This window comes from Carlito syrichta, unplaced genomic scaffold (assembly GCF_000164805.1).
Source record: "Carlito syrichta isolate Samal-C Ts95f unplaced genomic scaffold, Tarsius_syrichta-2.0.1 Scaffold303179, whole genome shotgun sequence".
Taxonomy (NCBI): domain Eukaryota; kingdom Metazoa; phylum Chordata; class Mammalia; order Primates; family Tarsiidae; genus Carlito; species Carlito syrichta.
Genome location: NW_007247275.1, coordinates 181,145 through 202,455, shown reverse-complemented (window position 1 = coordinate 202,455; position 21,311 = coordinate 181,145). Strand labels below are relative to the sequence as shown.

The window sequence follows — 21,311 nt, the reverse complement described above, 5'->3', positions numbered from 1 at the left end:
ATGATGGGAAAGGTAAAAACACAATGAGGATTTTCCTACTATATTACTAAAATAAGATGATAATTTAAGAAAGACAGAGGGGAAAGACGGCAAAAATATTAGGAAATAATATATCTCCCCTTCTCCCCCAGAGTACTTCTCTAGCTTAAAACTTTTTGGGAGGTGGATATCAAGTAATGTAAACAACTTAGGAGCATAATAAAACAATCCCATGATACATTACAAAAGCACCTTGAGAAGACTCATCCTGCACCTCACTGACTACCCTAATCGCAGTGTGCTCTCACAACTATGCTGAGCTGAGGAGGGATATCGCTGCTGCAGATGAAATTACCCGATTTCCCAGTTTTAAAGTCTGACAACCCCAAACAGAGTGATATATTCAGTGAGATGGATGGCTATGAATTAATGTTTTTAAAATGATGATCACTTTTCTTAGCCCCAAGGAATCATTCAGAAGGTGATTAATCTACCTTCACCAACTATTATTCCTGTTTTAAAAAAAAAAAAAAAAAATCCAACACTTGGCTAGCTGACTAAATGTGTTACTGAGAAAAATCTCATGAAAAGAAGAGTGAAAAAAGTCAATACAATGACCTTCAGACTTATTCTACAGTTAATTCTAGCCATATAATCAGTAATTACATACCCTGGCAACTGGACTCTCTGTGAAGACTGTGCAATATCTCCTGATCTTCTTTTGTTTGGTAATGAAACTCTTCGAGGTGTGCTGCTCTATTATTTGCATTCTGGGCCAGCATTAGTTGAATATCACCACAAAGAGTCAAATATTGAGAAAGAAACAGCAGCACTTCAGAAAGCATATTGGTGCAGAGGCAGCAGTAAGTATCTATTTAGAAAGCGTGGGAAGGAAAAGAAAACAAACACATCAAAAATTAATGAGCACAGTAAATATGAAGAAAACACAGTAAATACGAAGAAAACATGTTACCAGTTAGAAGCTTTGGATCACTACATCTACTCTAAGTTTATCATATGTCAGATAAAACATATGGTTTTACGTATTTTAAAGCGAAGAAATGTTAAACAACTCTGAGCAGAAACTAAAATACCAGGCGACACCCAGGATTAGAAAAAGTCATTTTAAAATAAAATTTTACGACTGAAGTAGGAGTAAAATTTCACTATGATTCAGATGCCTTCTCTGTTCTCCCCATCCAGTGTCTATTAAACACATCCATTTATAGTGGCTTACCATGGCTCTGCAAAGCTAATTTAATGTATCGTAACGCTCTTCCATATTTCTGAAGACTCATGGCAGCATCAGACAAAACATAATAGGCCTTTGATGACTTGAGAATCAGCTGAAGTTTCATTTTATGTTGCCAAGAGCCAGGGATCATTCCAGATTGACTAGAATAATTACCCTTCTGAAGGGAGCCCACTGTGACATGGAGGGAAAAAAGGAATACATTTTATTTAAATATAAATCTCACAATAAGAAGAATTGTCTGCTTCTTGATAGAAACACTCTCGACTTAGGTACTATTGCTACAAGAAGACTGGTAAATACTATGCTTTACTGCTTAAATGCAATGGAGTAAAATGGCAGTGCTCAAATAGACTCTCACTTGTGAGTTGCTTTCTGCTTCCTTTCCATCAGCAATGCTGTCATTCTCTTCCAAGGTCACTAACATAGCTAATCTCATGACTGATGCCTGCCTCCTTTCTCCAATCTACGTGTCAGTCTGCCAAAAAGCTTACCTTCCTAAAGCGCAGCTTTAATCAGCATCAAAGCCTGTCCTCAAACATTAGGATGGCTTCTTGCCACTTGCTAAGTCTAAGCATCTTAGACTACATCCTAAGCTCCATGTTTTTCAGTCTTACTTCCTACCACTCCACCCGACTATCCATCGGTCAAAGTTGAGTCACTACTTGTCACCTTCAGAGATTTCTGTTTTTTCCTATCTCCCATCTTTGCTTGCTATTTCCTCTATCAGGAATACTTTTTTATTTAAAATGCAGCCCATTACTACCTTCTTCATTCAACAAACGACCACTCTGGTGCCAAGCACTGTGCAAGGCGCAGGAGGACACAGCGACATGAAGCTACATGGCCTCTATTCATGACAACCAACCACAACACGATATGGTAAGTGTAATTACAGAGATAAGAACAAAATGCTGTGGAACATGCTGTTCCACAAGGGGGAAAAAAAGAATTCCCTCTCCCCCTAGCTTTAAGATTTCTCCTTTTTTTAATCAGATAGAACACGAGTCTTTCAAGGCAATGAAAGGTTCTCAGTCTCTACTATGGCTTAATGTGTACATGTATTTCTTTTTCCTCTGCTGCTGTGTCATCTGTGAGTATGAGGCACTGTGAGAAAACTAAAGATAAATAAGATAAAGTTCTTGCTCACAACTGTGCAAGTGTGCATTTAAAACCATTTAACACAGGTAACTGATGGAAGCTCAAAAGACAAAGTGGTAAGGGAATCAAGTAATTTTAACTGAGGACAGAGGTGAGTATGAAGATTTTAGAACAGGATTTTCAACAGGGGAGATAACAAGGGAGCAAGAGCATTTCAGAAAAAAAACCCAGCAAAAGTCCCAGTGCAGATCTCTGGATGGCAAGCAGGTGTAGGCCTAGCACACATGCAGCGCTACATAAATGCTGGGGAAATAAATCTATTCTTCCCCCACCTCCAGTATTTCTGTTCATGAAAAGAAGAAAGGTCCAGAAAGTACTTCGTATGATTTTAAACGCACAGGCTTTCAAACATTAAAAAACAAAAACAACTGGAATTGGTTAAAAAAGGGAGGAAGGGGTAAGGTTGGAAAAAGAAGTACAGCTTGGATTAAAATAAAGAAGAAAGTCAAAACTTTTCCTTCAAAGTCTGTATGTTCTTCAGTTACTCCTGAGAAACAAACTAGGTAATTTAAAAGCGGTAAAGTCTAGCTTACTCAAGAACTAAGAAGCAACAACATCCAACACTTCTATGGTGCTTATTATGTACACTATTCTAACTGCATTACACACATTCACCATTTAACCGCTATAACCCTTTAAAGTAGACAACAGTAGGCACTATTATGGTCCCCATTTCGAAAGAAAGAAAAAGTAGCTCAAAAAAATGGACAACTTGCCCTAGCAAAGCCAAGATGTGAAGCTAGGCAATCTGGTTCCTAAGTCTGTGCCTGTAAGCACTCCACCACTCTTACTGAGGCAGCAATTTCTTAGGAAAACTCAGCCAGCCTGGAGGCATTAGTTCTTCACTTTGGGTACCAAGAGAATGCAGACTCCTTATGTTCTATCCAAGAAAGATCAAAATCACCCTGCTTTGTTTTGTATTTCGAATGAAAGAATACCCTCGACTTCCAGCTCACATGATATCCTTTTCGATCAATGCCTTAGTTGACATAGTCTGCTGTTGATAAAGAACCAGCATATTACTCTTTTGAAGGCCTTATTTGCACATCAATTCAACTTACTTTTGTCCAAAAACAAGGCCATCTGCTTCTCTAGCCCCTCAGGACCCCCCCTTGTTGATTCATCTTCATATTTTAACGGGATTGGAGTGCTGGGGTCAGCTGCTGGGAGGTCGCTTTCTTTTTTGATGCTGCTATCTACAGATTTTAAGCCCTTTAAAAACAGGAGAAACATTTACTACAAGCTTCACCGAAGGTCAACTGAAAAAATAAGGCAGTATTTAGACTACTGAACATATATTTAGGAGAATTTCTATTTTGGAAATAGACTTTTAAAAACATTTGGTATAAAAGATTTGGGAAAAACTCACTTTATTTCCTCTTTATGATTAAAGAAAAAAGATCACAGCAGAACACCAGTCAGAATAACATTTAGACACCAATGAACAAGTGTCCTTTATTTGCAAGCCAGGTACATACTTTACTGAAAAAGTAAAGACTGAATTTAAAACTCACCTCTAGAACATAGCTAAGTACAAGTCTACAGCGCTCTTCAGTGTCATGGCAAACAGGAAATGCACAACCGGGCTTCAGAAACAAACATTGACAATTATTAGCATGCTACCAGTACAACAAATCCCATGGTTCTCATCTCCAAGGATTGTTAGAACTCCACAAAACAGTAACTTAGAAATGTACCTGTGTATTCAGCTAGTAAGGTATCTGATAGGAAGGCTAATGTACTGCTTTTGTTGCAGACTAAACTGTTAAAGTTTGTTCAATCACTAACAACAGTCCTGCTTCAAAAGACCTTGCAGCACACATGTTGCTCTAAGTACGTAAAACGGCACGATCACGGCCCGCCGCAGCCGCCGTCTCCCGGGCCTCCGCGGCCCTCCCCCCCAGCCTCCGAGAAGCTGAGTCTACAGGCCTGCAGCATCATGCCCAGCTCATTTTCTGATTTTTTCCTGGTAGGACACGTCTCCCTGTGCTGCCTAGACTGGTCTCAAACTCTTGGGTTCAAACAGTCCTCCTGTCTCAGCCTCCCAAAATGCTGGGATTATAGGTGTGAGCCACCACACCCAGTCAGAAGTTAGTGATGTTTTAGATAAACGTATACCTAATCTAACAAGTCAACTCAACTCCTAGTACTAACGTTAATACTTGGTAACACACAGCTAACAATGTCATAAATTTAGCAATCAGCTAGCAAGTATTAACAACAGTCTCGCTATATAGTTTATTTGCTTACTTAAGGAGTGAAACAAGCCAGTAACTTCCACCTACTAAATGACGTTATGCATAAAAGACTCTGTAAAGGATTTCATTTTGTTGAATTCTGTGAGGCTGGCATTACTGTTTTCATTTTATAGACGAGAAGCAAGCACAGACTGTTAAGACATTTGTCAGACGACACAGTCAGTGAGTGCGGAGGCTGGGACGGACTCTGGAGCCCGTGCCCACTGCTCATACTCCAAAACGCCACCGAACATGGAAAAGGCAAAGTTAACTAAAGGCACGTTTAAGTGAAAACGAACACTGCGTCTTTTGAGTGCTCCAGATACTGACAAGAAGTGCTGTCTCTGTAAATAAGTGACGCTAACCTACCACACCTTTAATTACCACCTAATTGCCCCATAAGTCGAGGGCCTTGTGTTACAAATAAGTTCCCCATGTACATGTAACTTTTGCAGTCAATAGTTGTAACTAGAAGAACATTTTTTAAACTCTACTGTGGGGGTTCAAACTACAAGTAAACTAAAATTCAGATGGACAGTTAATGATTTTTTCCTGTAGGCACTGGGTCAAATATTTACTGAATATCCATTATGTGTTCTAGACACGGGAGGCAGAGAAGTTTCTATACCTGCAGAGAGCTTACATTCTAGTGAATGGAGACCAACAAACAGACAAATAAGAACTTCAGGTACAGACAGACTCCATGAAGGAGATAAAAATAGGGCACGCTTTGGCCCAAGTGGTCAGTGAAGATCGCCCTGAAGAGACAACACTTCAGGCAACACTTAGGGCTTAAAAAAACGCAACCAAGAAAAGATCTTGGGAAAGGTAAATGTTCAAAGTAGAAGCAACAGCAAATTCAAAGGCCCTCATATGGACATGATCTTGATGCTTTTGAGAGAAACAAATGAAGGAGGAAAAAAAAAGCCAGTGTGACTATGGCAAGCCTGTGGGGGAAAAGTGAAAGTCTTTTAAAGATAGGCAATGTTTTAGGGTGACATCGAGCTGTCCCCTCAAAAACTTACTTGGATATAAAGTTTCCATCTGAAAGCTAAACTCAGGGCTTAAATTAAGAGATTATCTACAAATATGACTACATACGTCTCAGTTCAGGGAACAGTCAGAACTCAAGGCTGATCTGGATCTAACCACAGGGAGGCAGTACATTAGAAAGTATACCATTGTCTGGAGACCCACAGATGGCAGAAGCACATCAATAATCCACACCAAGAGAAATCTAAAGGGTAGGAAGTTGCTAGGGTCCGTCTGGCCCTGTCTGAGGCAGAGACACATTCAACCTGGCAGACATGACCACAGTCATGGAAAAAGTACTGTTCTATAGAGCAACCAGGGATAATGTACCAGATCTCTCCACATACAGATCAAAGAGCCACCACCTTCTCACTCTAATTCTGTGTTCACCAAGCAATCTACACAGGTAGCTTACCAGCAACTCCAAAACAGAAACAGAAGTGAGAAAACATGACAATGATACACACTGATTACTAGAATGGAAAATCCCTCACATAAACAGATGTCTGGCTTACGCATTTGTCCATCACAGGATTGCATAATGTGAGCCAGTTACCCTGGGGTGATTATAAAGCCAAATTTTAGAATTCAGAAAACTAATGCTTATTCGGCCTAAACCACGAAGGATTTACTGAATTTTGAAAGGCTAACTATATTCAATTAACAATTGTTTGTGTTTCCACTGATACAAACTTTAATACAAATTTTACCACGCTTACTCTGATTTGATGAATAGATTTGTATTTTTCTGGTACTGACAATTCTCCAACAGACTTAATTATAGCCACTGCTTTGTTATCATCCGATGGATCAGAGTTGGTGCTATAGGATCCGTTTTCATCGCTGTCTGGCATCTCCTCCTCCTCTTCACTGTAACTTTCATCAGAGTTCTCATTTAAAGGAGATTCTGGACTTTCCTCCTTTTTAGGTTCATCCAGTTGAAAAAGTTCTGAAAGCATGTAATTGGCCGAAGCAATAATCTTATTTTTTAAAAAAAGAAATATGTGTAAGTGCATGTCATCAAAACTGTCTCATCATCTAAAGAGGAATAAATTTTACTACCATACTAACCAATTTTAGGAGGAGACCTACAAATAGGCTGTTTCCACCACATAATCATTACACATACAGAAATGTTCCCAATTCAAAGTTACAAATACTCTGGGTGTGCTCTGTAAAATCCTTATGGGTTAATAGGATTTCTTACTTTCTGAAATTATTCCTCTTTTAAAAAAGTGGCAACTGTATTTGCTTTTAAGAGTAGATTATCTGAATTGTACTCCACATATTTAAAATAAAATATTTATTTTTAAAAAAGATTTAGATGACCATAACTAAGATACTAACAAATACCACTCCATACTAAATAAGAAACCAGAATTTCTTTTTACAAACTACAGATTAATAAAATTTTATCTTTACTAGGTAATATTTGTTGTATGATTTACAGTTCTAAGGAAAAAAAATTACTAGATTAAAATGGGAAGTCTATCCTGATAGCTCTTAAAATTAGTATTTATATATTACCACTTACCCCATTCTAACATTTATTCATTCTTAATCACAGATACGCAGTACTCTTAATACCAGTTTCTAATTTTCACATAAACCACTCAAGTTCCACTAAACACCACCAGCTCAATCAGCAGTTAGATATCTAAGTCAGAAGTCATTTTGCCATTTTTCTTTGAAATAACTTTTTTAAAATTTGATTTCTAAGATTATCTCCAAATTGGATGTGGCTACAACTTGCAACTTTAAATAAAATTTGCACAGCCTATATATCTTTTCTGGTTTAAACAGAATAAAATAATTAATTAGCCTTATACTAAAACATAAAATTATCAATCAGACATCTGAGGATAAGAATGGTGTAAAATTGTGGTGAACATGACTGAGAGGATATTTTAAAAGAAGCTTTTATATACTAAAGTATGGAATGCGAACCTTATTTATATTAACAAAGTGTTAACAAGGTCCATTTGTGTAAAACGGATCTTTTTTTTTTTTTTTTTTGAGTTGGAGTCTCACTCTGTCACCCAGACTGGAGTGCAGTAGCCACTCCCGGCCACCACAGTCTCGACCTGCTGGGCTCTGGTGATCCTTCCGCCTCAGCCTTCCAAGTAGCTGGAACTACAGGCGCGCGCTACTACGCCCGGCTAATTTTTGATTTATCGTAGAGATGAGATCTCATCAAGTTGCCCAGGTGGGTCTCAAACCTGCAGGCTCAGACAATCCACTCTCCTCAGCCTCCCAAGGCGCGGAATTACAGGCTGAGCCACCGAGCCCGGCTAAAACAGGTCTTTTAAACAGTAAGTTTTCTACCTTCCACTAGTAATAAAACAAAGGAAAAACAGACTACTTTGTTAGAATTACAATTTATTGAAAAGTGCTATCCAAGAGAAATGCAACATGAGCCACATATGAAATTTAAACAATTTTCCAGTAGCTACATTTAAAAGCAAAATCTGGTAAAATTAATTTTAATGCTACATTTAATCCAACATATGTAAAATATACTTTTTTTTTTTTTTTTGAGTTGGAGTCTCACTCTGTCGCCCAGGCTGAAGGGCAGTAGCACGCTCATGGCCACCGCAGCCTTGACCCGCTGGGCTTAGACGATCCTTCCGCCTCGGCCTTCCAAGTAGCTGGAACTACAGGCAAGTGCCACCATGCCCGGCTAATTTTTTGATTATTATAGAGATGAAGTCTTGCCAAGTTGCCAAGGCTGGTCTCGTACCTGTGGACTCAGGCAATCCTCTCACCTCAGCCTCCCAAAGTGCTGAGATTATAGGTGTGAGCCACCATGCCCGGCCATAAAATATACTTCAACGTGTAACGTGTAGACACACACACACAAATATACAATCTTCAAAATTCAGTGTGTATTTCACACTTATAGCACATCTTAATTCAGGCTAAGCACATTTCAAGCACTCGATAGCCACACGTGGTTCATGGCTAACACACAGAACAGAATATGAATCAGGAGACTTTACAGTCCAGGCAATGATTCTTTACCAGAATACCAGAAGTTTTTAAGAGAACATGTCAATGTTAATCTTACTTGAGGATGCCTGCTTTTGTCCAACAACTTAACACAATTAAGAAGCAACGTTCGAATCGTTCCATAGTGCTTCTTATTCTGATTCTTCTTCATCATCATATTGCAGGCAACCCTAAAAAAAGTTTATGAAAACTTTACTCCCCATTCATCATTCTCTGCAAGACTCAAGTCCAGGCATACTTATGTTTCCTTCCAGCAGAATAAGGGCTATAACTAAACACTGAGTTTTACCACCCCCAGTTAACATTTTTGGGTGTGTGTGTGTGTGTGTGTGTGTCCCCTCCCCCCTATGAAAATTTAAAAAGTATTTAAAGCTTTGGCTTGGATAGTGTGGGTGTAGGCTTTAAAATTTTACATAAGGCTACTTCATCTTAAATTCTGGAAGCACTCACTTATATAAGAGAATGGCCACTGGCATTGTGAATGGATTTTGGTATTTGTCTTCAGTTTCTTCACAAAGAGTAGTGAGATCATAGAGCTTCACTATATCACTGCCACTAGCTAAAAAGAAAAAGAAATAAGCCTCATTTCACAGTAGTCTCCCGATCATTTACTGTTCATGAAGAATCAGCCTACCTTTAAAGAGCCAGTAGGTATGTCCTTCTTTGGTACAATTAGATTTCAGAAATGATAAGATATTCTGTGCAATGTCCTTTATGACTTTAGTAGAAAAATTAGAATTTTCCAAATTAGGAATCTCTTCTGTCTTAATCATTTCATATTTCTGTAAAATACAGATGAAAAGTAGTTTAAGAGAAAACCCAAAAGAACAAAACCATTCTTACTAAAAAGCAACTAAACATGCAGCATAAAAGTTTAAACCAGTGGTGTTCAATCTTTTTTCTGCTCCACTCTTCCAGAGGAATCTGAGCCACCCTCATCAGCAATGACGGTTTACAACTGGAGTAATTCTCAATGGAGAATCACTATCAGATTTAGAACCTCAGATTTAGGCATGATCTTATTTCTGTTCTCACATGGAACAAATTCTACTGCTGAATACTTCCTTCTACTCCATTGCAGTAGTTTTCTTTTCCTTTTTTTTAGAGGTAGGATTTATTAAGAGGACGGAAAAGTTCCCACAGTGGGAGGGGACCTGAGGGAGTTGCCTTGCAGTAGTTTTCAACTAGGAAGATGGTAAATGAAGGTAGACTTTATCCAGCAAGCTTTTAAAAAACATGTGTTTCTGGCCTTATCTTTCCATAGACACTAGTCACTGGCTATCTTCCCTTAAAGAAACGGAGCACAGAGTGGTGGAGGTGGTCATAAGAACAGGGGCTGCAGAGACATCACTATCACTATTTGTTTTTTGAGTTGGAGTCTCACTCTGTCACCCAGACTAGAGGGCAGTGGCCGCTCCCAGCCACTGCAGCCTCAGCCTGTTGGGTTCCAGTGATCCTTCCGCCTCAGCCTTCCAAGTAGCTGGAACTACAGGTGCGTGCTACCATGCCCAGCTAATTTCTGATTTATTGTACAGATGAAGTCTCGCCAAGTTGCCCAGGCGGGTCTCGAATCCATGAGCTCAGGCAATCCACTCACCTCGGCCTCCCAAAGCGCTGGGATTATGGGCTGAGCCACCAAGCCCAGCTCGTACCACTATTTTTAAAGTACCTCCGCATTTTTCTCTAGTTTGTCTTCTGTGCACACTTCCCTAAACACCTTCCACCACATTTTCTAAAGTACTCTAAGACTATAAACTCCAAATCAACTGGAACATAAGATCAAACACAATCACTTGAGGTTGTTTTTCTCCCTTCTAGGTTCATCTAAAATCCCCAATGTTGATTATTTCCTTCCTTCAAACATTCCTCTCGAGTATTTTACATGGCATCATTCTGGTTCTCTCCTCTCTCTGAATGCCCTTCCCTTTTCACCTGTATAGGGAAAGGCTCCAATGCTTGATTTTAATACAGTCCCTTGGTGATGAAATTTGATGGTATCTAGAAAGACGATGCTTCAATTTATTTCCCTAATCTCATCTTCTCTAATGACTGCAACTTCAAAATGCTCACTGGACATTTTCATGCTTTAAGCTGAACATGTGACAACAACATTACCTTTCCTGTCTAAATCAAGTCAATGTTCCTATCTCAGCGATCATTACTAAGTAACATTATTCTAGTCCCTAAATCCTGGAATTACCTTTGACTCTTCCTCTCTTCCCCCTTACTGATATACTGTTTTACTTGCCCCTCCCTTCTCTTTTGCTTCCCGTCCATACCCCAGTCTCTCACCAAATGTTGCCATTTAGGGAGATGGTATAACAGTGATTTTCATTCAAGGCTGCAAGTCATAATAATGTATGAGGCTTTCTGAAAAGACAGATGCACAGATTCTACTGATGCCCGAACACTGGGAACCCAAGCAAGCATATCTTTTAAGAGACCACAAGTGATTCTGATGTAGTACACTTCAGGCTAAGAATCACTGGGTTGGAATTAAAATACATATATATATTTATATTTCAAAAGCCAATTCTTATTTTTTTGAGATGCTAGCTATCATTCAAGACCAGTTAACATGCCACTTCTTCCACGAAATCTTTCTTCCAGACTAAAATAGATGTGAGCACCCTTTCCTCTGAATATCCAGACTTCTGTGCAAATATTATACTTCTAATATTTACCCACTGTCTCCTACTGTTCTCTCTGTACACCATTATTTCCCACAGATTCTTTCTGAGTAGTGACCAAATTTACTCTGTTCCCCCCTAGTATTTATAAGGGGGACAATGTATCTTCTAAACAGAATGTGCTCAATAAGAATTTGCTATACAAGCTATCTACCTTATGCAATTTTTTCTGTGGCATTTCCCTGATACTTTGCAATACTGAGCAGATATTTGTATAATGAAAAAACACTTCTACTGTTACAGACACCTTCAGTTAATTATTACAGGTACCTGACATTCAAATTAGTTCTATGGCATAGAATTTTTAGTATATTCATGACCTTCCCACAAATGATTTGCAAAATTATACTCAAGCAACATGTAGAATTCTGATACCAACTTAAATATGAAAACACTCAAATACACTTTATTCACAGCTATCTTCCTTGCCAAAAATACACTTTGGCATTTAAGGGCCCTAAATATTTTAGTGAGGAACTCTCTGTACCAATTTACATTTGAGAGATTATTAGAAAAGTCACACTGTAACTTACCTGTACAATTCCATTTACATGAAAACACATCACAAGCTCTGGTACATTGCATATCAAGTTGTCCAACCAATAGTCAATTCCAGTTAGCACATTAATTGGTTTGTTGTTATCCCTAAAAGTATACATTTCTATGTTATTTTATTTAATTAAGATGTTCCTTAATAAATTATCTGAGACTTATTTTCCCACTTAAGTATTTTCAGCTATTTTTCATTGATAGAAAATGCCGTATCAGTTATTTCTTATGAGATAAGCACATGTAGCTGTTTGTGTTATATTTAACATCTTTCCAAAAGCTTTGTCTGCATTTCTAAATGGCATCAGTAAGTTTTCAGTAAGAATAGAAGGAAATATGATAGAAGATGATTGTGAGCCTACTGCATACTGACCACCATACACTGTAATGCTGAAGTTAGAACAAATACACGTGGAGCATACCAAGAATGCTCACAATAAGTTACAAGGAAGCTGGTAAACCATCTCCTTCACTAATTAAGTCTCTTGTATTGTCACAAGTTGTAGATTCAGACACAGACTAGACCAGTCCAACAGATCTCTGTCTCTATCAAATTAGGTCTAGAATGAGGACTTGCAACATTTGCTGCTAACACCTCCTTCCTTTTATTGTGGCCATTTCAATTGGTGAGGGAAGAGGGGAGGTTAAAAAAAAAAAAAAAACCTAGAATAAAAGGAGGATGCCTGAACAGATAAGAGAAAGCAGATGGAACACTGATTCTAAGGGAAGTATTTAAATACCATAAACTTAAGGAGGGGTGTGATGTTGATTTACCTGAGACGTAAGCTGACTGCTGGATATCTGCCTCCTCCAAATATAGGCATGTTGGAGCCGACCAACATGTGGATATCTTCAAATGTCCATAGAATATTCCGAACAAAATCATTTTTAAGACCCTGTGATTTAAAACAGGAGGGAATACGTAAAAAATGAGATCCATAATCTCCTGCCATGATCCACAGAAAGACCAGAAGAAGGTAAAGACAAAAGAGGCAAAGAAATTGAAGTCCCAGAGACATAAGATCAAGATATAAGATGTTTAGAAAGCAATTTAGGATCAAGTGGGCTTTTTCCCTACCGACTCCAACTCAGACTAATTTCGAAATGATGAAGTAGACTGGGGATTGGTTGTCTGCAACATCATGGAAAGCATACCTGACTGTGTTCCCCGTCACTGAATAAAGTAGTCAAGTTTTGTTCTTTAGGTGCTGAGGCCACATGGCCTACTATGCATGAGGGTTCAAGAGGCTCACTTCCCTGTGAAAAGTGCAAGGATAAGGAGTGATTCTGATGCCAGCATTTCTTAAAATTGACCTATTTTAAAGTGTCACTGAAATGTTCAAAGCACACACCACAAATCTACCTTTGTGAATTAGGCTAATACAAATCATAATACTCATCACTGGGTGTCTTGCTTCAGCTCTTAATGATTACAGTTACTATAAGAAGCTAATCACATTTAGATCTTACTTAAATGAGACAAAGATTATTCTAAGCCTTCAAAAATTTTCATTTTCCTCTTTTCTGGGCAAATTTGGTTGTCATTATTCTTCCAGCCTACTCTATCGCTACTGAATTTTTAAAAATTCCTAAGAAACTGTCTGGGTGTGGTGGCACAAGTCTACAGTCCCAGCTATTTAGGAGGCTGAGGCCGATCTCCTGAGCCCAGGCCAGAAGTGTGAATCCAGCCTGGACAACACAGTAAGACTCTGTCTCTAAAAATAAAAAAATTAGAAAACAAAATAAAAAACAACCTAAAAAAAATCTCACTCCAGCCATAGTTTGAGATGCTCACCATCTTAACAGTCTCTAGTATACCATTTCTTATGTATGTTTCACAGAATACTCATTCCTGGGATCTCAGTGAAAATTTTCCAGAGTTAAGTTTGACAAATGATGCTTACCATGTACTCTCTTCTGGAAACTAACAGTGCTTATTGTTATTAGAACAAAACTCTAAGTATTCCTGCAACAGAAAAATCTATTTCACCTCTGTAAAATATAATGTTTCCCAAATTTATTTAATCTCAGAACATTTTTTGTTCTTAAAATATTCTGTGAAATACACTTTGGAATATACTTAGGAAGCAGGTCCTTTGATATTGGGTAAACTCAGTCTACCACTCAATTTTCCAACCATTAGGACAGTAGTACTGCCATCAAGGAACATTACTTTAAACCTTTAATGTCAGTGCCTCAGTAGACTCCAAGATGGATATGTGTGTGCTGTTTATTTTATTAAATTCTGTCTCGCTTCTCCTCGGGTACATGACATAGGCTCAGCACCTGCCTGGGAAGTATGTGACTGCAAGCATGGGGGAGATATCCAGCACTTCTACTGTGTCCTGCCCTCTCCCTCAGGAGACCGAAGAGAACTTTAGACTCTTTTGTATTGTTCATTTACACAGACAAGCTATCAGCATAAGGACTGATTCCCAAGATATAATTTCCCAGGTAGTTGCTTTACTGGGAATCTGGGCTGTAGAGGTTAAGATGTTCGCCATAAGAGTTTGGCTCCAAGGCCATCCTACAGATGCCTATTTAACTCTACCACTGCCTACAAAGGCCTCAAACTCGCAATCTTAGTTTTCCAACAGGAATTTATGAGGTGATGCTTGCAAACATAAATGAATCTCTAAATGTTGACATTTCGGCAGTACGATATAAGGAAAATACTCTGCAAAAGATTCTTTTGGCAGGCCAGTTCTTAGGGGTATGACATTGCTAAGACAATCTGACTGCTTATAGGGCCCTCCCAATTGTGTGTGGAGTACCTGGCACAGTGGAGTACTGCTGTAAGCACTGGCCTCTAAAGGCAGAAAGAGTTGGTTTTAAACCCTCGCCTGAGGGCTTCACCAGTTGTATGATCACAACAAAACACCTTTTTACGAGCTTTAGTTTACTTATTTGTGAAATGATACCATCAAAACATATATGCAGCTCCGAGGGTGAAAAAAAAATTTATACAAACACACATGTCAAAGTACATGACATAGGAGTCAGTTTGTTTCCTTCACATGAAAAGTCTACAGATTCTCAGAATTCTCCAGGAATTTTCATAGTAACTCCTAAACAAAGGACAAAATGGTAACACTGGCAGAAGAGCAAGATGGGTAGGAAAGTAGTATTTCTATTATGGGGTCTTTTTAAAATAATGTGATGGTTTTGAAGACATGGAATTCTAAATGAATTTTCAAAAAACCCTTCAGTGAAATATATTCACATAGAGGAAAGTGCATAAAACATAATACGGTATAGTGACTAATTACAAAGCAAATTTCCCATATAACCATTACCCAAGTCATGGGAGCATCCAGTACTGCTAGCACCCGGTACCCACCATGGCCCCTTTCAATCATACATCACCACCTCCTGGTGGTTACTGCTATGTGACTAGTATATTAACTACTTTATTCCTTTTCTCACTTTGAAAACAATTTAAATTAATTATGGAGTTTTATGGGAAGGTTTCTCTAATTTTAAAGCCTACTAAAACTAAAATCAAGTTGAATGTATTTGCTTCCTGTAACCCTATAATTTGTGAAGATCCAAACAATCTGGCAGAATAGTGTTCAGCATGCGGGAACACAGAGCAACTGGAAACGACATAATTTACCAAGTTACAGCTCTTACTATCTTTTTCGGGTTTGCCAATATACTTTCCTGAGGGTAGACATCCTGCAATTTACATCTATGGCTTTATTTATTCTTTGATAGACACAATAAGGACAAAAATAAAGAAATAAGCAATGAGAAGAAACCAAGAATATAAAAGACAAAATAGAAAACACCATCTACTTTCTCCTTCTTTCTAAAAGCTTTATAACATGAATGTGAACTAATTCTCAGGAACTTCATCCAGAAAAATGTAAAGAGATATTTTAGACCTGACAATCTGACTAAAAGTTACAGTAAAAAGGTTAGTACTTAAATTACGAACAGGCCTATAAGTCTCAATATTTGACAGGTCCCTCCTACATATCTAAAGTTAAAAATATACCATATCCCCCATCATATATGACTCTATGACTTGAAGGAGATAATCAGTATTGATAAACACCAGTAAGCAATTTAAAAATATTCTAAATCATTTACAACAGATGCTGGCGAGAATGCGGAGAAAAGGGAATGTTTCTACACTGTTGGAGGGAATGCAAACTAGTTCAACCTCTATGGAAACCAGTATGGCGATTTCTAAAAGAACTAGAAATTGCCCTTCTATACAATCCAGCAACCCCCCTTATGGGAACATACCTGGAAGAACTTAAATCACTCTACACAAAGAGATACCTGTACACGCATGTTTACTGCAGCACTATTCACAATAGCAAAAACATGGAGCCAAGCATGCTGCCCATCAAAACTGGACTGGATAAAAAAAATAATGTGGTAATATACACAATGGAATATTACTCAGTCATAAATAAGGACAAACATGGACTTTGCAGCAATTTGGAAGGACTTAGAGTCTATAATACTCAGTGATCTATCACAGAAACCAAGAAATGAGCACCACATGTTTTCACTCATAAGCTGACCCTGAACATTTACCACAATGCTATAATAAGAAAAAGACTGGCAGTAGCAGGATACTGCTGGGGGAGGGGAGAGGAACACGCCATCAATAAGCGTATCTGATTTCAAGCCCGACAAAGTGGGGACCAAAGGGAGGCCCAAACTTTACCTGTATGATGACCACTTGTATACCTAACCCTGAATTGTACCCTCTTGAAAATAAATAAAAATGTTTAGAATTATTTAATTAAAAATCGGATTTAATTAAAAATCGGATATAGCTCTAGGAGTAAATGGATTTACCCAATACAGTGATTGCAGATTTCCAACCACAGAAAATTACTACTGTGAAAAACTAAAACAGTTTTCTCTTCAATTGTGAGACATAAATTGACAGAATATTTCTTATTCCTGCTCATCTTTATTTATTTATTTTTTAAACAAGATATGACTTTTGTCTTCCTAAATGAGCTCACCAAATTAGCATGCAAGTACGGACTGACCTGACTGGTAGCACTGGGATCTTCAGAAACCGAGGAAGGCATCTCAAAAGGGGCAGGCCATGAAGCCCCTTCCGAATCATTCGTCTGACCTGAACTGGGCGATTCCTGCTGTTCTGCAGTAGACGGGACAGGCTGAGCAGCTCCATCACCATTGATACTGGCCAAACAAGAAGTTTTAAAACAAACAAACACACACATTGATACCGGAGTTAATTTTATGCAACAGTCTACCCATTTATAAAAACCAGATTCTGTAATGAAGCATATACCTTGTAAAAAATAAATATCAGACAAATATTAACAATACCACAGTGGCAAAACTTAAATTATTACTTTTACTAGTTTCAAACTAAATTTTAGACCAGAATTTAATTTTTCTTTTTTTTTTTTTTGAGTTGGAGTCTCACTCTGTCACCCAGGCTGGAGTGCAATGGCCACTCCCGGCCACCACAGCCTCAACCTGCTGGGCTCCAGTGATCCTTCCGCCTCAGCCTTCCAAGTAGCTGGAACGACAGGTATGCGCTACCACGCCCGGCTGATTTTTTTTTTAATTGTTGTAGAGATAAGGTCTCATCAAGTTGCCCAGGCGGGTCTCGAACCCACGGGCTCAGGCCATCCACTCACCTTGGCCTCCCCAAGTGCTGGGATTACAGGTTGAGCCACTGAGCCCGGCCAGAATTTAATTTTTCTTAAGGTAAAGATAAATAAATAGCCAAGTACCTGTAATATAAAAACTTGGAAAGAATAGCCTTATGATACCAGTGCTCTTTGCTCTTTTTCTTCCTCTGCCACTTCTGATCAATTAGTCTTTGATAAAACTCTTTCAACCATGTCCAATCACCAGTCTGAATAACATAAGAAATTATTAAACAAATACAACGCACATAGTTAAAATAATCTGTTGCCTATTACTCCTTAACAGAAAATACTCTATTTTTTTAAATGCTGTTTCATTAAACATATTCCTATGAAACACTTGTCTTTCTGGACTCAATTCGTACCACGTCTTTTAGGAAACCCCAGTCCTTCTTTTCTCCTTAAGCCAGGCTTGGAGGGAGAGAACCCTTCTCTGTAGCTTCTTCTTCAGCACCTGGAGTAAACTCCACTTTGCACAATGTACTGAGGCTACCTGTGTTTGCATTCATAACCCCAAACTACGAACTGCTCAAAAGTAAGGCATGTGATTCACTCACTGTCACATCCCAAGACCTTACCCAGTGCCCAGCTCAAACTCCTACAATGAACTGAACTGTCTTTTCAAAAGGAAAAGCATTTATTTTAAATGTCAACTTAAGTCACTGTGACTTTCTTTCATCAAAGCATTATAGGAATATTCTTTAAAGAATAACCCATGGACCGGCAGGATCAAGAACAATTTTTTTACCCATCTGTGAAAGATAATTATAGAAAGAGAGAGTAAGCCTTGAGAAATTACAACTCATCACTGTATTTTACAAAAGTATCCATCTTCAACAAGTGGCAAAAATAGTCCTTTACCAACATACAGCTTGAGAAGTTAGGCTTGAAGAGAATTAATTAATTCTAATAACCACAGTCATGTGTCACTTAACAGTGGGGATATGTTCTGATAAATGCATCGTTAGGAGATTTCGTCATTGCACAAATATCAAAGTGTTACATGAACTTAGATGGTATTAGTCTACTACACATCTAGGATATATGGCATAGCCTACTGCTCTTAGGCTACAAACCTGTATACAGCATGTGACTGTACTAAACATCATAGGTAATTATAACATAATGGTAAGTATTTGTGTGTCTAGACATAGAAAAGGTATGGTAAAAATACACTATTAGAATCTTAATGGACCACGGTTCTACATGTAGTTCACTTTTAAGCATTATGTCACTATGGGCACATGACTGTATTTATTCATAGGAATAGCTTTTATCACTTTTCACTTTTCCTGATAGTCATGTAGTCATGTTTCATGAGAGTCTCTTTTAATGGAGACATCAAAAAATTTCTCAGGGTCAGGCACAGTGGCTCATGGCTATCATCTCAGCACTTAGGGAGGCAGGAGACCGATGCAAGATGATGACTTGAGGCCAGGAGTTCGAGACCAGCCTGGCAACACAGCAAGACCCCATACCCCATCTCTACAAAAAAAAAGAAAATAAAATTAACAGGGTGTGGTAACACACACTTGTAGTCTCAGCTACTGAGGAAGCTGAGGTGGGAGGATCACTTGAGCCCAGGAGTTTGAGGCTGCAGGGAGCTATGATCCCATCACCGCACTCCAGTCTGGGTAAAAGAGCAAGATCCTGTCTCACAGAAAAAAAATTTTTTAATTCAAAAACTTCACTAGTGCCTTAAATTTCACAGATCTTCTGCAACTTTTTCCGTTAGCTTCATTCTTTTCCTTGTAAGAGAATCCTGGTTGTTAATACCAATAAAATAGTTTTCCCCAATTTTCCCTCTTCTATTTATTCTTTATTAAAGCTTTTCTATCTTCGGTGAAACTTTTCATTTCTTGGTTGCTGAAGTACTCGACTACACTCCCAGTTTGGCCTTCCTCTGAAGCAAAATCATATTTCTAGTGCTCTCAAGTTGCTAAATGATGCTTCTCTAGATATTTTTCACAAAAAAAGCATTACCTGAGATGACCTCATAAAGAGCTCTTGAATATCCAGCTCATCTAACAAGAGAGTCCTTCCTATGCGGTGTACAGCCATGCTGACGTGGGACTTGCTGTAGGGAATCTTCAGGAGCTTTTTTATGTTCTTGAAAAAATTAAGGGAAAAAATGGTTTAGAAAGACCTTTTCAGTGTGATTTGGAATCTTTGAAATTTTCATTTCATTCAATGTAAAGCATAATAAATTTTATTTCCCTAGGGTTATACAAACTGTACTTTAAACAAAGAGCTGCATGCAAACACATGAAAAACAGAGCTTTAAAACTACAATCACCTACACTTTATTATATGTTAATGTAAATGGTGGTCAAACTTTTCTTTTTTTGAGTAGCCGTCTCACTCTGTCGCCCAGGTTGGAGTGCAGTGGCATACTCACAGCCAGCTGGGCTCGGCTGATCCTTCTGCCTCAGCCTTCCAAGTAGCTAGACCCACAGGCGTGCACCACCTGCCTGGCTGATTTTTAAAAATTTACTGTAGAGATGAGGTCTCACCAAGTTGCCTAGGCTGGTCTTGAACCCCTGAACTTAGGCAATCCTCTCACCTCTGCCTCCCAAAATGCTGGGATTATAGGCATGAGCCACCGTGCCCGGCTCAAGTGATTTTTACATGATAAAATGTCTTAAAGTTAAGTGTCTACGAGTCACTGACCCAGGCTTCTAGCATATCAGATAAAAGTCACTATCTAAGGATCAACAGACTTTAACATTATTTGTACTTCTCAACTGGTGACATATATACAGAATAATCCCAAATATTATAAAGCTTCAATTACTATTATGAAAATGCAACCATCAGTATTAATATTATTACCACTGCCAGTGTTCTGGGAGTTGTTCCCACTTCTTTAAAGAAGGGAAATGTGGTGAAGAGTATTAGTTCAATAGCAAAGAAGATAGTCAATCACCAGATAGCTTTATCTTATTTCTTCATCAATTTCTCAAGACTGCAAAACAGAGCACGACATAAAACACCCTGCACAAGACATGCCCAAAATAACACTAAGCAGGAACACTTACTTCAGAGTCAGAGACGACATCCACATCATTTCCTACCGAATCAATAAAGTCGTACGCCATGCCAAAGCTACCAAAGTGAAAAAGGCCACAGGTTAAAAGGTCATGCTCACTCCCATGCAGGTAGTGTTTAATAATAGAATACTGTATTTCACTGCTTCTAGGATATACATTTCCAAATTTCAACATCTCTGAAATCAGGATTTATATCACCATTATGGTTGGCAAGATTTTCCTTCTTAGAGGTACATAAAACAATGGCATGTTTTAGTCAATGGCATGTTAGATTTGATAAAACAAGGCAATAATCATTAAAAACATTTCACAGGAAACATTCAGAATAAAAATACTTAAATTTTTTTTTGTAATCATAAAATCCAAAAAAAAATCTCCAAAAGAAAATAATTCTAGATTGCATTCTTTTTAGGTAAGAGATAAGAAAAACAGAAACAGAAACATTTATTATGATTTTACATTCTGAGACTGAGTTCCTAGTGATATACACTACTTTGAAAAAATAGGCTGGGCACAGTACCTCAGCCTATAATTCCAGCATTTTGGGAGGCCAAGATAAGAAGATTGCCTGAGCCCAGAGGTTCGAGACCAGCCCAGGAAACTTGGTGAGTCCTCCACTCTACGATAAATCACAAAAACTAGTCAGGCATGGTGGCATGTGTCTATAGTTCCAGGTACTTGGAAGGCTGAGGCACAAG

General features: G+C 38.3%; 1 protein-coding gene across 2 annotated transcripts in view; it reads right to left on the bottom strand.

Moving 5' to 3' along the window:
• Positions 1-21,311, bottom strand: part of EDRF1 (erythroid differentiation regulatory factor 1) — a 45,475-nt gene that overhangs the window by 22,094 nt on the left and 2,070 nt on the right. Inside the window, exons 3-17 of one of the 2 annotated variants that reach the window (XM_008057981.2) lie at positions 20,602-20,668; positions 19,547-19,672; positions 17,648-17,772; positions 16,928-17,084; positions 13,065-13,166; positions 12,684-12,805; positions 11,894-12,005; positions 9,305-9,452; positions 9,121-9,229; positions 8,729-8,840; positions 6,381-6,641; positions 3,907-3,978; positions 3,454-3,604; positions 1,217-1,405; positions 650-850 (exon numbers count right to left, since the gene is read on the bottom strand). In XM_008057981.2, coding sequence (XP_008056172.1) covers positions 650-850; positions 1,217-1,405; positions 3,454-3,604; positions 3,907-3,978; positions 6,381-6,641; positions 8,729-8,840; positions 9,121-9,229; positions 9,305-9,452; positions 11,894-12,005; positions 12,684-12,805; positions 13,065-13,166; positions 16,928-17,084; positions 17,648-17,772; positions 19,547-19,672; positions 20,602-20,668 — 2,054 coding nt within the window. The remainder of the gene's footprint in view (positions 1-649; positions 851-1,216; positions 1,406-3,453; positions 3,605-3,906; positions 3,979-6,380; positions 6,642-8,728; positions 8,841-9,120; positions 9,230-9,304; positions 9,453-11,893; positions 12,006-12,683; positions 12,806-13,064; positions 13,167-16,927; positions 17,085-17,647; positions 17,773-19,546; positions 19,673-20,601; positions 20,669-21,311) is intronic. The other variant, XM_021712309.1, reaches the window with a different exon arrangement.